Below are 17,016 nucleotides of genomic sequence, written 5' to 3' on the forward strand. Positions count from 1 at the left end.
CAGAAGTGCCAATTCCCAAACGAAATATTGTCTGTGATCTAGAAAAACAGTAAGGATAGTTTATGGCATGTTGCATCCTGCAAAAGTAAGCAAGAAGCCTATGCACTTTCATCTTGGTGTTACATTCAGCTCCAGTACATTATTCAAGTTGTGGAGGGAATCCATAGGAGAAAAATAAAAATTATTGAAAGTCTAGACCTACACGGTCTCTGATCAAAGGAACAGGGATTGGGCAGTCAAGAGAAGACAGGGGTGGGCAGGATGTACACACAATCTTTGAATATGCAAAATGCAGCTGCAGATGTGACTGTTCTCCCTGCCTATGCTGACAGGACAAGCAATATGACTGATCAGAAGTAAGGGAGAGTCAAGTTAAATATTAGGAAAACTGTCTGTCTTAGGATTTCCATCTATAAAGGTCTTCAAGAACAGCACTGCCACATATGACACAGGCACCGTTGTTCCTGAATGACCTCAAGGTCCCTTCTAGCCCTATTTTTATACTTCCATCACAGAAGTTTTGATTTAAAACTATTTTCCTATAACTGAGTTCCAACACAGATTCTAAAAACATCTCAAAATCCAACACAGAAACGGTTGCCAATCTTCAGCAGAGCAAAAATACCCACCACTGCCTCCACATCTTCCTTGCATTGCCACTGCCTGCTCTCAAAATGGCCCCATTGCCTTCTATCTGTGAGAGGGCGTATCAGGATAAAATGCCATCACATGAAACAATACAATAATGATAGCAACACTACCCTGGATTTGCTACTTCTGATTAATTTCAGGTGATGCTGTGTGTCAGGTACACAGATAGTCCTATGAAACACTCATTTATTTAACTTAATCATAAAGTATTTTGTTTTGTAAATGTTTCTGTATTGCTTCAGGTTTGTACAGCCTTTCTGATATGGACATTCAATGAGCAAGCATACTAAAAATAGTAAAAGTAGCTTCACAGGGTAAATATTGATTCCAAGGCCCACATCACTGCAGAAGCATATTGATCTGCTATGATGCTCCTCCCTACCGCACACAAACTTCTATATGGCTTTGCAAGTTCAGGCACATGTAATAGTTTGTGTTCTGTACAGTCTCAACAAATTCATATGTGAAGAAAGATCCTACCCTGTATCCAGTAAGACAGGGAAGGAAAGCACATCTGCACTTCTCACCATTTTCTTGCTACAGTCACTCCTTTTCCTTCTACTTACAGACAGACACTGGCGTTTGGAGAAAGCATGTAGACATTATTTTCACAGAGCGGATAAATAATAATTGCTTTTCCCCAGTAAACAAGATGTGCAGCAAGCTGGAAAACCTGCATTGAGAAAACAGGGAAAAATTAGGAGACCAAAAAAGCAAAACTCAAACTCTCAGCAAGAGCTCCATACAATGACAGAAAAGTCTTGTTTGAGCTGAAATGAAAGGAAAATGTTCCATCCTTTCACCCTGCTTTCAGAATAAATTCAGGGTTTAATATAACATGTGGCACATCAAAAAGCACTTGACAAGGTTATAAATTTCCAGAGGTTCACTTCACATTTCTAAGCAACTTAGTATTTCCTGCCTTGACCGAATTTCTTCAAACTGTACCAACAGAAGTTTAGGTACTTTTCAAGCCCCAAAAACCTATTTTTGTTTATGCACAAAATGCATTGAGTGTTATACATGAAAAATAAACCAAAAGAATCAGCCTCTACTGTGACACAAACATAAAGGAAACCAACACTGCCTTTTTAATGCACTGAGATATTTCACTAATGAGTTACACAAAGTATTTTAATATGTTAAACAAGTCAGTGGTTGTTAATGGCTGTGGAAGAGCCACATAAATAGCGTCTACGAGACATAAAATCCAGCCTGTATCATTAGATGCATTTAACTTTGCTTTTTTGTGGAGAACAAAACTACAGAAGCAGTAGGGAATTTCCAGAGTTCATCCCATAGCTATATAACGCCAAGTAACACCACAGACCACTGTAAGCAGACCTGGAAATTTTATTTCAAAACAGGACCTTTTCCTTTGAATAAGAGAAGGCATGGACCTACGATCAGGAGCATCTGAGATGACAAGCCATGTTCTTCTCCCCTGTCACACAGAGCACAGATTGCGTCCCTGGGTCTGAATTGACCCTTAGAAGCATGGGAGTGGCTCTCCCCTCTCCTGTATCATCTAATAAAATCATCAGGTTCAACAAGCAAAGGGCCGCAATGACCGCAGTCATCCGCAGTGGTCTCTCAGTGGCCTCGTGTTTCACATGATTGCCAGAGTCTCATTCCCTCCACTGGCACAAACTTCCCTTTTCAAGGGCTCGACACATCACCTTGAGCAATTCGGATCTGAAATCTGGTTGTCAGAGCTGGAAAGGCATTCAGAAAGAGCTGCTGGCTTGGGGAGACTGCCTCAAAATTTTTGCCCAAGCCTAAACTAGAGCTTCTTCCGGGGACTCTGCAAACTCCGTGCACTAATGTACTAAGGGAAATCGATGGGTAGGTTTGCACAGGCTTTCAGAGCTCTTTAGTAGAAAAGATCTTGGCAGATCCAGAGAAAGCAGCAGTATTTGGCCACGGCAGCTGTAAGCTTTCACTTGCGTTTTGGATGCCTCCATATGCACAGACATCAATGTGGCAGAGCCAAGACAGACCACTGTGGCGTAAGTCAAGAGTACTATTTGTCCTGGTTTTAACTGCCTCAGGGGAAGGCACAGAGAAGACGGAGCCACTCTTCTCAGAGGGGCACAGGGACGGGATGAGAGGAAACAAACACAAGGTGGAATATGGGAAATTCCCGTTAGATATGAAGAAAGTTTTTCACTCTGATGCTGGTCAAATGCTGAACCAGGGCCCAGAGAGGCTGTGGGATCTCCATCCCTGGAGTCATTCAGAATTCGAACGGACACATTCCTGAGCAGCCTGCTTTCAAGCAATGGTGTGGACTAGAGACCTCCAGATGGCCCTGCTACCCCACAGCAATCTGTGCTTCCGATGTGGCTGCAGGACTGTCAAGCACCGCCACCGCACCACTGTTCTTCGTCTCGCCAACCTTTCCCCATGCTCTAAGGCTTGAGCTTTCTCTATGCGCTCTGCTCACACCGAGAGAATTGATGTGCTCGTGTACTACAGAAACCCACTGGCACACAGAAAGAAAATGCCTCGTGAATTAAAAGAATTTCAGCCGCTGCTGACAGTTCCCCATACCTGCAGCAATGCCAAGTCAGCATCTTGAGCCAGTTGCTGCAAATTCTTCACAGCAGAGGTAGTTTTAATTACTCTCACCAGGGCAGGAGAGCAGTCCAACGGGAGCTCATTAAGCAATGACTTCTCATCATTTAAAAGTAATAAGGCATGGTAAGGCCTGCAGAAAAAAAGGAATACATTTGCACAGTAAACTGCAGCTTTTCCTGAAGGCTTAGTTATTCCCAGACCATGATACCTGGGCTCAATCTGCTGGTAAAAAAGAACATCTAATATCATCCTTTTGCTCTAAGTAGGTTCAGAATAAGTGTATTTTTATGTCACAAGATAAGATGCTCCCCATAAAAAGGGGACAGAGGGTTATATGGTAACTAGATGCCCTAGTGATTAGAAAAGAATGACTGCGCTGTGCTGGCATACAATTAAGCCTGGAGAACTAGTCTGAAAACTGCTCATCTGCATTACTGAAATATAGAATGGAGTAGAAAAAAACGGAAGAACGCAAGCATTAGTTACTTTTTTCAGGTAAAAAACTGTAAAGATGGAGAGCAGGAAATAAGGTATCATGAGGCCTGGGCTCTCTTTCGTCTAAAAGCAAAATTAATTCTGGGTTAACAGATTAAAGTGAACATGTGATTCCGCTGATTGGAAGCAGCGCAGACCTCTCTTGCAGCATCACCTCAGTACAACCACCTAATGTTAACGTAAAGGCTGTGGCTTCACATCACCATGTATCCAGCAGCATCACGGTACCTTGGCATCAGCTTCAGGGATTCCTGTCTCAGCCCACGGCCCCACCACCACTACAGCTCAGTGTCGCATCACCCCCAGCTGTTCCAGTACAGACATTTGCGGCACCACACCTGGAACTGGAGGAAGGACCGGCCACACTCTGAGGGACAGAGCTTGCTCTTACCTGATAGATTTCAGGCTTCTCTCAATTGCTTCAGGGGGTATAAAGTTTGTGGCAACATAATGGATTTTATGAGGCAGGCAGAAACTCACTTCCAGCCAGTTGTTGATATGTAAACGAACCACCCCTGTTGTGCAGAGACTAAAATAGGAAGAAAATAAATACATACAGCATTTACCATGTATAACAAATGAAATGTTGTGGTCCAGATTCACCCCTGCACAGGAATCTCATCAGGACAAGAAAAGACTGAGTGTACCCTGTCTATCCCCGGACTGGCTGAGGACTAGCTGATTCCTAGCTGCAAGGGCTTCCTTAACTTGTACTTAGAGAGCATTATCCCCTACAAGGCTTTGGGGGGATTTGAGAGACTTCACCCACTGATCTGCTGCTCCCTCTGCTCTTAACATTGCAGCAGTATCTCCAGTTAAAAGAGTTTCTTGAAGATCTACTGCAAGGCACTGGAAAATTTCCTAGACCAGGGCTGCAAAGAGCAAACGTGAATTGGGCACAATGCTTTCACCTCCAATTTCCATCTTCCTCTCGAAGGAGAAAGAAAAGGAGATGTCTGTACCGGGCAAGGGGTGTTATGAGCAGCACACTTCCACAATAACAGACTCCTTTGGTTCTGCTTAGGTTGTTTGTCTCCTGCTAACCTGCTCACGTTTGTCACATGAAATCACAAATGTGCTTGTTAAATGGTTTCTTCATTCTAGGAAACCACAGGACCTAAGCTAAGCCTTTAAGCTGACTTCAGACAACAGGACTGGAGTGGAAATGATGGACATCTCAGGAATGACGATAAAGTCTGACCCTCATGTTCAGCCTGAAAGCAACTATAAGCCTCTTACTGAAAAAAAACAGAAAGCTGAGAGATTAGAGCAATCAACGTCATTCAGGTAGTTTTACAGAAGTCTGTAAATCTAGACAACAGATGAAATATACCTAGGTAGGTAACCATATTTACTTAAAAATGGGTAAAGATACGGTAAGGGTAACATACCACAGGGAGCTAAGCTAGCACCACCTTGCAAACCTTCACAACGCTGCCCTGGGAACAGCTTTGCTGCAGGCACTGGGACCCAGCAGGGAGGAAGAGGCAAGGCCTGACACTTTTTGCCATATACACCGAGTGAGGAACACATATAAATTTGCAAATCAATCTCAAGCAACAGCTAATCTTGTCTACACTGGAGAGCTGAATTTCTGAAGATGTCCTTTGATTTTAAATTTTGTTCCAAAAGATATTTTTTTTTTGGCCTAAAATAAAATTTCAGAGTTTGCACTCTGAAAATTCCAGTCTGAATTTTCAATTCAAGTGTGTTGAGACTCGCAATATGACTTTTGTGTCGGTAACACCCACGAATTTCCCCTCTACACAAAACAGATTTAAAAACATGCCAGGAACAGGCCGGGAGCAAATACATGTCTTGGAAACTCTTTATGTGGTGATTTAAACATTTATACCTAGCATTCAATTGTAGGCCACAAACTAACATGCTCTTTTTCAAGTTCATCTGGTTGTATACAGGGTTTAGAGAGACCTGAAAATTCAGCTTTAAAACAAAAACATTGGGTAGCTTTGGCTGCCGGTATAACTATTCACCAAACCACAACAGAGTGGTGAGAGAGCAAACACGATCCTGTCCTGCCTCGTGCATGATCAGACTCATTAGGGAAAATCTCACTGCAGACAATGCTTTTCAAAAGCAGAGGCCATGGTTTTGTTCTCAAATCTTGCGCTGACCTCCAAAAAATACCGATTTTTCAAGTTGCAAATGGAGTAGAAACTATGTATGTTTTCCTTTTTTAAAAGGCACTGAAAGGATGGATCCATTCCCTCTCTGGCGCTACCACCTCACGTCTGATCAGAGGCTCCAAACCCTGAAGGAACATGCAAAGCACAGCAAACACCTCCGTTCTTCTTGCATTAAATGCTGCAACTCCAGTAACACTGCTTATCCCACCAGACATACACCAATTGACAGATAAAGCTGGATTCCCTCAAAATACATCAAGGTAAAGGGCATCCTGAAGCAGTACTTATCCACACTATCTACCGGGCCAAATACTCACAGGGGAAAGCATGACAATAAACAAACGGGACAAGCGAGTTAAGAGACTACCTGAAAGCTACTGGGTTGTTAAAACAGGTTACCAAAAAGCAGCAGAGATGCATGAAAACATGAAACACTTGTAGGGATATTTTCCCTGAATAGTTTAACATTCAGGAAACAGAAAAAAATACAGTTGGTTCCTTTCATTCTTTGGTCCAAGTGCACCAAGGCAGAAGCTTTAATCACATAATTACACTCTCCACAGCATAATTTTGTCTACAGCGCACTATACAACAAAAGCCTAGAATTAAAGACAACAAGAAAACCAGATTTTCAGTTCTGATCTGGATCTTAATTTCATTCTTCTACATTTGCATTCAACTGTACAATTTCAAGCCTTCATTATAGCTTTATGTACATGATTTCTCCTTCACCTGCCCCTCCTTGGATGGAAAGTAATTTAAGTCTCTAATAATTTGACAAGGAATAAGCTACATCCTCCAGCAGCAATGTACGCGACTGCCAGCCAACAAAGTTAAATAATTTCACCAAAATATACACAAAGATTCGTGCAACATGAAATACAGTCAAGTCACAGAAAGTGAAGTTCAGATCCACATTTGCCTTCATTTTTACAGATTCCCCATGAAGTCATCTATTTAGCAAGCTTTTTACTGGGAGTCTCACAAATCTCCATGAGCTGGCCCCAAGCTCTTTGGCTGGTGACCAGCAGACCTAGAAGCCACCTTCTTTTAGGGGCAGAAGCAGAACGGCAAAAACCAGCAAGAGAAGAGAATACTAAGAAAACAAGCTTTCAAAGTCGCACTGGGGAGTCACCTAGGTCCAATTCTACTTTATTCTTCTTAACCAACTAAAATTGTGGAATAAAGAGTCCAGGAAGATGCAGGGCTGTGGGAAGGTGAGAACACTGCGTCGGCTGCATTGCACGCCATGAACTGCAGGGACACAGTTTAAGTAGCCCCAATAGGAAACCTAGAATTGCACAAAGCATTCAGAGGTGCAGCAGGTACACCAGGAATTTCCAGAAGGCTCTCTTTTGTTCTTTGCTCCTTTCCTAACTAGTCTTCATATTTCATGGGGATTTTTTGCAGTGTTACTGCACCCTGAGCTTTGTCACCGAGTTGACTTTTTCACTGAACTATCTGCTGTAATTCCAAAAGCTCTTTTCAGAGCAGTTATGTACTATATAAGGGCTGTCTGGCCTTACATGCATTACTTTACATCTATCTACACTGAATTTCATCTGCTGTCTTATCAGACACTTAACTGGTATCCAGAGACCTTGCTGCAACTTTTCCTTTTTCCCACAGACTTCAAGAATAACTGGGCAAAAATAGCTTCATTCCCCATACTCTAACCAGCTATTAAACCCTCAAAGACATTCCATTTTATCCCATGAAAACTTAGTTTCCACGCTTTTTTAAAAAACCTCTGGTTAGATAATACATGGTGAGCAATACTGAGGGATATATGGTGAGGGATTAGGATACTGAGAGGGGATATCATAGTCTAAAATTGAGACAGGGAGAAGTAAATAGGAAAGAGCTGTTTAACGTCTCTCCATCACAAGACCTATGAGACATCTCCTGATACTAGAAGGAGCAAAGTTCAAAAGAAATAGAAAGGAACACAGAAACTAGTTAAGCCACAGATCTCCTTATCAGAGGATGCTGTGGTTGTTAAATATTTACTCTGGCTCACAGGATCGTGGACTAATTCCGGGAAGTGAGATCAGCTGAAGGCTGTTGAATATACAGAAACCACCTCCAAAGCTGCAGGAAGCTGGGGAACATTTTTGGGAATATCACTGCTCTTTTGCTCTATTCTGCTCTGCCCTGAACAGTGACTGTGAGCCACTGCCCCAAAATGGGAACCGGAAAGTTGGCCAGTACCCCACAGAATTGCAGCCTTTTTTTTTTTTCAGAACTATTGGCAAAAGAAAGCCAATCCCACCTCATATTTTATGAGAGTTATGAATTTTTACATACACACACCTCATTTTATGTCTATCCTATTTATATCAGAAATTAATAATATGTTTTCTAGTTTGGTGGAGGTGAGCTTGTAGCTTTGGAGTTTATTTTTGCTAAAGGTTGTGACTACTTAGCGCTTTAAAATGGTTTCACATTTCCTTGTAAAGGACACATTGACCATCCTTTGGTCAAATAACTGTAGCTGGTTTATATTTTACACTACAGCCACACAAATCACATCTAATAATTCATTAAATCTCATATAATTATTCCACTTCTCCCTGAGCTGCTGAGATAGGCTAGATCTACTAGTCAGTTCAAATCCCACTAGGCTAAAAATGTATAAAGGCTCTTTGTATATTAAAAAGAAGAAACAAGCAATCCAATCCTCCCCAAAAACCTCCCCATACTTTCACTTTTATTCCAATATAAAGCTAAGAGAGTTTGCTAAATGCAGACAGGCAGTTAGTTAGTATCAAGCTAACATATTATCCGCAGTTGCAGATAAAACTTGGTGAAAGCTGTCTTAATTCCCTAAATTGAACACTGGCTTAAAAGAGACACCCATTGTAACACTGGTAAATTTGTCAGCGCTGGTGGTACTGGCAACTGGACTTTCTTGGTCCTAAAGCCACCGCTTTTTGTTCCACACCAATGCTGGAGTTTGGGGTCAAGATGAACGAAGACTCTCAAATCTTTTTTCTGAACTAATCAAAAAGAAACATTCTAGTTTTCTCCATTAGGGTCAGAAAAGGTCCCAGGAACTAGATGTTGATTACCTCTAAACTGTCAGTTTAATAATACTCCATTACTATAGCAGCAATAGTGTTACAGTCAAGATGACCTGGCTATTGATTCCTGTGTTATAAAATACAGGCATTTCATTCAAAACGCAAGGGACATTTTGAGCTATGAAAAGATTCACACACTTGCAGTTTTGTACAAACCAACTTGCTAAGGGACATGTTGGGTCTTGCCTGAAATACCTCAGCACCATCTACAGGAAACCAAGGGCTAGACAGCACCTCTGGAGCAACCGTGATAATTCAAGAGGCCTTCAACTGGAATTGCAGAAATCAGCAGACACTAGGAAACGCTGGCTTGAGCGAATCTCAAATGGCGAGCTGGGTTCCCATCTGCAATTCAAAGTGCTCTCTTCACTTTACTATGCTGTTCCCCTACGCCAAAGGCTATGCCAGAAATCTCTGTAAATTTAAAACAGCGCGTTGTCACTGCATGCATTTGAAGACTTACCGTTCCCAGCAGTCTTTCCTCCTCTAAAAGAAACGGACCAAATCTTTCCATCTTTCCTCCTAGGTCATTCTCACTCCTCCACACTCTCTATGTGGCCCAAATCCTTCTTGAAATGTGATGCCCAAAACTGGATACAATATTCATTACAGCAGCGGCTTTACAACCCTGAGCGGGATTGGTTCCCATCTTACAGGCAAGACTTTTATTTTATGCATTCTTGTCTATTTGCTTTTTCTGCAACCCCTTGTCACTTGTGACTAACCCTCATTTCATAGCAGGCCACACAGACTCCGAGCTGTTGCCACACAGGAATTCTTCATCTTGGAGTTGCAGAATAAAAATCCTATTTCTAGACCATTTCTTCTACCTTACCAAAAAATAATTTTAATTCTATGCCTGCCTGGCAAGGTGTTGCAGCCCCTCTCAACTGATCTGACTGCAGGTGTATAAGCATATTTCCTCTTCTCTCGTATGAAGCATTAATGGAAAAATACTGCAGAACACACCTTATTACCCAGCCAGCCAACCACACTCAAATGCACAGACATTTTATATTTTTACCAACACCTTATTTCTTACATTTGCTTATGACAATGTCATGCAAAAGTGTCAAAATATCACTTGCACCACTTCTCCCCCACTCACAATGCCTAAATGAGGGAGACACTGCCTTATTTTACATCTGGGGGGCAGCACCAATGTGTGTGTTTCCATGGTTAGTCTATTGGCAGTATTAGCACACTCCCTGAGCTTGGGCTGTATGTTCCTCCAGTCACAGCTAAATGCCACAAGATGTCACTGTGTCACTAAAATGTTTGGAAACAAGATCAGGGTTTGCCCAGTCACAAATACGCAGCCCTAGAGGAACAGAAAAAGGTAAGTAGTAGGTGAAGTTTAATATTAGAATTACAGGCTACATTAAAAGTGCCTTATTTTAAACCTTAGTACAGGTTTTGTGCGAGTTGTACTGAACAATATACTATGTTCCTTCCAAACAAGCTGAAATTCACAGCTCTTGAACATAACAAAGAACAGTTTATTACAAGTTTTATAATGTGCTTTGCAATCATTAAATTATTTAGGCTCTCAGCGCCTTACCTTACAGGGCTTTGCAATTATTCCCTTTGTACATGGGGAACCACAATCTAGGGAGGCTAAAGGGTTTGTCTAATATCATACAATATGCTCTACAGTCAATGAAGGAATCCAGGGTAGGGTAATTCTCCCAAGCCCTGGCAAACACCCTAATCAAGGGGCACATCATCTGCCTCCCCACCAAAACCTTCTGTTCCCCTTTGTCCAGGTCCTTCACCAAGCGCGTATCCTGAACCAGGGTGTCTGCTCTGCATAAGGAGTCAGCCTGACAAGCTGTCAGAGCAGAAGTACGCTGGAGGAGGTTGGTGCTGGCTCCTGCTGAAACTCAACACTAACTCCACACTCCTTTGAAATCCTTGCCAGAACTTTTAATCCAGTCAAGAAACAGCATGTAACACTTTCCATTCTGCTGAAAGTCTCACCACCTAATCCAAATTCACTGTCCAGACATGCACAGTGTAACCAAATGAAGCCAGGGCAGTATCTGACTTGCCATCAGTGCTAGATGCAGCATTTTTCTCTTAGCTGCAGGCTTAGAGCACTTCTACAGCGATATGATATTCATATTATGACACTTTTCAATTCTACAATTCACTTGTCATTATGTGCCTCTGTGCTAAGGAAGAAAATAATAATTCTTAAAGCTGTGACAAACATCACCAACTTTTAAGAAACATAACATATCCAAAGGTTAGGATAGCAATTCTACAAACATTTCACCTGACAGCTAGCCTTCATATTGCTCCACCCGGTCTAAAACCCAAATCCCAATGAGTCAACAGCATGAAGAGGTACATAATATCCTAAGGAACAAGGCCAAGAGGTTTCAGAGAGAAGCAGCATACTATGAGCTAGGAAGAAAATCCCACTTACCTGTCATATGTCTCTTTGAGATCTCTGGCCAGTTTGCACTTGGGCAAGATGTGATGAAAAGGTGATTGTGGCCCTTCTGTGGCTATGGAAAATTTCAAAACAAGAAAGTAAACCACTGATTTCAAAGCAAAGAGTTTCCTCTTCCCCCACTAGGTATCAACCAGTATCTTAGGGACAGAATCCATATCTTTTTAATCTACAATTATCTTTCAAAGCTTTTACAATAAGTTACAAGTTTAAATAATAATAGCGAATTATTGCCAACTTCTCCTAAACCTCAATTCAGTTAAGCACATGTAACTGTGAATTTGACAAGTGATGATTTTAAGCTTTTTGTTTTTATACATGTTAGTTTTAATTTTTAACGCTTGCAGCAAGACGATGCATCACTGTCAGACAGAGTTTACTTTAAATAGGGTACATTATAGTAAATTGCCCTGAAGTAGTCTATAAAAATGCTCTGTAACTATTTGCTAGCCACGGCAACAACATGTAAGAGTAAAACATCCACACAAGAAGTCTGGTGACGCAGCACACGGCATTAAAGCATGGGAAACTTGCTCTACGTTGGGTGAAGCAGGCTACATATGAGTTCTTCCATCTCAGCCTGACAGGCAGATCCAAATGTGATGGTTCAGCACACATTCTCCAGTGATCATGCTGAATGGAGCTAGCAAGGAAAGTAAAGAAGCTAATTCACTTCTAAAGCTGACACCTCTGCATAGGGATAGTGATGTTGGATGAGGCAAAAGGCAGTCAAAAGCTGTCAGAATGCTAAAGAGCACCAAAACTTGTTCATACTGATCCCAGCCACAAAAGAACTAAGAAGGCACAATCAGCACTTTTCTGAAAAAGTACTCCTGGACAAACATATTCCTGCACAAAGCTAAGCTCAGCACTCACTCTCTGACATGGCAGACACTTCATCCTGAATAGCCAAGATCAGCTTGGCCTCCCTGGTCAGGTATTGGCAGCGGCGCTCCTCGTGCTGCAGGACTATGGCGATTCTTCGGGAGAGGTTGTGTAAGCAGTTTATCACAGATGGATCTGCATTGGCCTACAGGCACCACAGAAAAGAAACAGGTCAGTCATTCAGCTACAATCACATATATAGAACTACAGTGATGGATAAGTAGTCAAAATAATTATCTTCCGTAGATATCAAAAGTCAGCCTCTTTGGCAACTGGCAAAAGAAAGGGATTTCTCTAGCAGCAACAAAGCAGAAGCTCAGAGATGTCCAAAGGTAAAGAGAAGACTCAGGGATTTTTAAGTTTGTCTACGTGCATCAAATGAACACAGCACCTGGAGCATGATACTGCTATCTGGTTTATTTTTTGCAGTTGTTAATGGGCCTTCTACTAGCAGAGAGACCAAAGAACTCCATTTCACACAGCGAGAAAAGAAACTGTCAAGCTATTTTAAACAGCAGAATATCACGATGTTCATGTTAAATTCACTGGGAGTATAAGGACTGTAGTGCCTTTAACATAGCCCATTTGCTCCATGTTGCTATACTGATGTTTGTCTTATATACTGACAAGACAGCAATTAGCTAAGAATTACTAGCACACAATCAACAATTTGATCCCAAACCAGAATGGATTTGGATTTACGCTCCCAAACATTTCACAAATATGGCTTATTACTAACACTGTACTCGTGCAAGTCCCAGAATGAAAGTGCTGGAACAATCTATCGTGTAAGTACAGCTGACGAGGGGGGGGAATCGGTGGCTCCAGCCTGAGTAAGCAGCTGCTTCATGTTTGTTAAGACATTTAAAGGAATTTACAGTTCTAGCAAGCGATAACTTGGCATGTAAACTAGCAAACCATGAGTCATCATTTTTGGATTCCACTGTTCTTGCTGAGTCACGACACGTTGGTAACCCTGAAGCTTAAACACAGCAGGATCAGTGCTGATTATAGAATTTGGGACTTTGCCTGCTCTGTCTGCCCACTGCAGATGGACTCTCATCGTTATCTCAGAATGCCTCCACCCACCCTCTGCAGTGCACTACACCATGCGAGGAAAAAATTTCCACTTGCTTCTTGCACAGCACTTCCCAGAAACATGACAGCTCCCTATGAACTAACAGTGTCTTATTTGGCAAATATGATTTAGTGCTGCCTTACACACACAATTACATCAGTATCATCCCAGCGCCAAAATGCAAAAAAAAAAAACCAGTTTTCCGAGGAGAACCACTAGAAATTAGATTCTAGAAAAATGCACGCTAGATACAGTCTTCGTTGCACTTCACCAAGCTCTTGCAATATTGTGAATGAAGGAGCATTGGTTTCAACACTTCTGCTTCCACGTGACTCAACGTGCATGAATGTTTGTGTTTGCATGTGCATCTGCACACACTTACCTACCACCAAAGCATGGTGCTTTACCAATACGCCAAAACAACAAAATTCTTGAAGCTAATGTCTCTTAATGTGTGAAATCTAAAATCAATTCCTGTATTGCAAATTCAGCACTTCCTGACCTAAGAATGTCCCAAAGCACAAGAACACTGGATCCCCAGCAGAACTCAGTGAACCACTTCTTGCTTGATTGAGACTGATTGCTGGGATAATTGTCTTGTGTGAAACCTTGCTCTTCAAATGAGGACAAACCATCCAGACTGTGGCCATGTCCATGTTAGTCACTACTGGAAAGCCAGCGGTAAGAAAAGTACTAGTGTTAAAAGGGGGAAAAAAAAAAAAAAAAAAAAGGTAATTTCACAAGCAGGGAGCTGGAGGCTTTTAAGTCATGACGTTATATCCAGTCAAGCAAAAATCAAGCATTTCCATAAAGACAGCTATTCCAACTCCCTCTTCTATTTTTCAAATGTTTCTTCATATGTGTACATGCTACGAAAATAATATGATGGCTCCACAGACGCAACCTGTGGGCTGGGAAGAGAAAGCCAGAGCTCAGAAATCAAATAACGCTCGAACATAATGGAATTTCTAGGGTTTTATGCCACCTAATTAGCCAAGCCAGGATCCCTTAGCACAGATACCAACATCTAGTCAATAGAGCAGGCCCGAAAAAAATTCCAAGCGAAACTACATATTTGTTCCAGGTTCCTGCTGAGCACCAAAACCTACTTATTCTTCATTTGTACCTTCTTCTCATTTAGAATGCTACAACCACTGCTCCCTGGCACTCTTCCTTTACAATGATCTCATTGCTAAGAGGAGGCAACTTTCAAACACTGTCCATTTAATTATAAAAAAAGCCTAGAGGCACTGAGCAAAGGCACATGTCTCTGTATCATACAGCATGAGTAAGGGCTCAAAACAGTGGTGGTCTGAGCCAGAGAAGGTTTCTGAATGACTCTGCGCTGAGAAAGCTTGGGTTGACCAAGGCCATGGTGGGGAACTGACTTAAGGCTGGCCAAGCATGAGCCACTGTCCACGCTGCCTCTGCTTCTGGAGCAGGACCGACCACCAAGGTCCGAGCTGCATGCAGTCACAAGGGCTCGGCAATGTGCTAGTGCAGCTGTATGGATTTGGTCCTACCCTGGGCAGGAGCAGAGCAGTCGCGTACAGAGTGCAGCATCTGACACGTGGGACAGTCAGACCCAGGCTGCCTTCTTGCACAGCTTAGTTGGACAAGCCTCAACTGCAGGGCCTAGAAAAATCACAGCAGATTACCAGCTCGCTAATAACAGAAGACAAGACACATACAGGACTTGCAACTGGGTTGCAAAGTGGTTCCTTGCATGCCTTTACGCTCTGGGTATTTAAAACCAAAAACTCTAGAAAATGTCCTGAAGAGAACAACTGTACTTGTTTTCCACTGGGCTGGAGAACTTTCCCACTTGTCAGTGTCGTATTCTACATTGTTTAGGTTTGTCGTTTCAAATTAAAATATCCCAATGAAATCAGGCACTGAATGTTTACTGGAACGCGAGACTACTGCATTCTCTTATGCATCCAAAGCACATCCCGCTGTCAGATGGAATGAAGACAGTCCTTACCCTTAGTGCAAACACCACATTGAAGAGAATCATCGTGGGCATCTCTCTCTTTGGCGAAGGATCAGTTTTGGATACCTGAAAAATATTTTTTTAAAAATCCCATACATTAGTTCAGTTGGATCCAGTAACAAAGAGAAAAAAGAAAAGAAAAAAAAAGGAAAGAAAAAAAAAAGAAAAGAAAAAAAAGCCTAATTCAGTCAAATAACTAATTTGCTGAGAAAAGAGAGCAGACAAATCAAATTATACCACCAAATTTGACTTGTAAAAAATAAAACTGTGATTTTTTTTTTTTTATTAAAGCATCACAGTTACTCTACAACACTGCCTTTTCTGAGAAGCTGTGAAGACTTAAACCAAAGCATTTTGGTCATGACCATGTAAATGAGTACCAGTTAAGATAGCAGTCTTACTAGGTGTCTTTACTATTGCATTCTAGGATCATTAGGGACCCTAGGTTTAAATTCCTTAGCACAATTGTCGTATATATTGTTAACTAAAGAGAAGTCCATAGCTTTCTCATCCCAGGCCACACCTATTCTGTCCTTTCCTAAAATCCCCATTTGGATCGCGTCATGTTACAACCTGTTACTTTTATCAGAAAAAATATGCTCTAGAACTGCAGTACTAAAATCAAAGGTTTGATTTTCCCTTCCTGCAGGACTTCAAACACATTCTCCAGCCCCCCGTATTCTTTTTGCAGCAGAGAGCTTCACCCCTAACGCAAGTACAGACTTTCTGGTGGGGGGGAACCGTGGTAGCCAAGACGAGCAAGTTGAATTTGCACATCCGAGACTAACAACTCTGAATCGAGCAAGCGTCGCCACAAGATGGAGCACAAAATCCAGAGGACATTCCTGACACCCCCGAAGCTCCCTGCTGAACACCCATACAATCCCAAGTGAAAACAGCTATAACCTGCCAGGCCAAACACCCACCTAACCTCATACTGGGTCTCTATCCAACATACCTGCATACGTAGCTAATGCAGCATCTGAAATGGGGCAAATGCAGAGAAGCTGGCAACAGCAGAGCTGCATCCACCCTTCCTGGCAGGTCCCAAGCACCAGCAACGAACTGCTCAGCAATGAACTCCAAAATCTGAGTGCTTTCACTCAGTAGTCTTAAAAATTAGAGAAACTAAAAGAAGCAATACATATTTTTGTTTTTTCTAAAGTGTAAGTGAAGTTCTATCAAAAAGGCAGTAATGGGACGGTGGTAAAGCCAATTTAGTCTGTGTGTTTATTCTCCTGGAGTTACAGGATCCAGGATGTCTTGTGAACTTCCATAAAGACTCAAAAGCATTTCCAAGTGTAGGGACTGATCCTGTGCCTTCCGTAAAATCAAAGAAACTACCACCATTAACATCAATTGGGATGCAGGCTAGATTTCATATCACCTCTTGTCCAGAAAAAAGAAGAAAAGACTAAGTTGGAAAAGAAAATGCTGAAGGAATTTGAAGAATTCAGAACACTGCTACATAAAACATGGTCTGGCACACAGGATAAAATATTTGTGCTCTTGTAACTCCTGAATCTCACCTGAGGAAGAATTTGCTGAGCTGTCGCATGGATTAACTTATCACAGTATGAACTCCGAAGAAACCCAAACCAGAGCCTGTCGGGTTACTCCGGTCACTGCCTTTGCTCCATGGGAAA

The 17,016-nt window shown here is 41.9% G+C and overlaps 1 protein-coding gene and 1 long non-coding RNA gene across 15 annotated transcripts in view; one reads left to right on the forward strand and one right to left on the reverse strand.

The window, feature by feature from the left end:
• Window positions 1–17,016, reverse strand: part of NPRL3 (NPR3 like, GATOR1 complex subunit) — a 45,707-nt gene that overhangs the window by 15,882 nt on the left and 12,809 nt on the right. For 13 of the 14 annotated variants that reach the window (XM_087732167.1, XM_087732181.1, XM_087732168.1 and 10 more), the window contains 6 exons: window positions 15,362–15,436; window positions 12,291–12,444; window positions 11,388–11,469; window positions 4,118–4,255; window positions 3,205–3,361; window positions 1,218–1,324 (listed from right to left, as the gene is read on the reverse strand). In XM_087732167.1, coding sequence (XP_087588293.1) covers window positions 1,218–1,324; window positions 3,205–3,361; window positions 4,118–4,255; window positions 11,388–11,469; window positions 12,291–12,444; window positions 15,362–15,436 — 713 coding nt within the window. Of the gene's footprint in view, window positions 1–1,217; window positions 1,325–3,204; window positions 3,362–4,117; window positions 4,256–11,387; window positions 11,470–12,290; window positions 12,445–15,361; window positions 15,437–16,093; window positions 16,838–17,016 lie in introns of those variants that run through there. The other variant, XM_087732180.1, reaches the window with a different exon arrangement.
• Window positions 9,379–16,144, forward strand: LOC148052012 (uncharacterized). The gene is made up of 3 exons (XR_015698832.1): window positions 9,379–10,295; window positions 10,723–10,815; window positions 16,020–16,144. It is a non-coding gene; the product is annotated as an uncharacterized LOC148052012 (long non-coding RNA).

Source organism: Nipponia nippon, unplaced genomic scaffold (genome assembly GCF_047370975.1).
Source record: "Nipponia nippon isolate SJK-2023a ecotype South Korea unplaced genomic scaffold, ASM4737097v1 scaffold_5, whole genome shotgun sequence".
Classification (NCBI taxonomy): Eukaryota; Metazoa; Chordata; class Aves; order Pelecaniformes; family Threskiornithidae; genus Nipponia; species Nipponia nippon.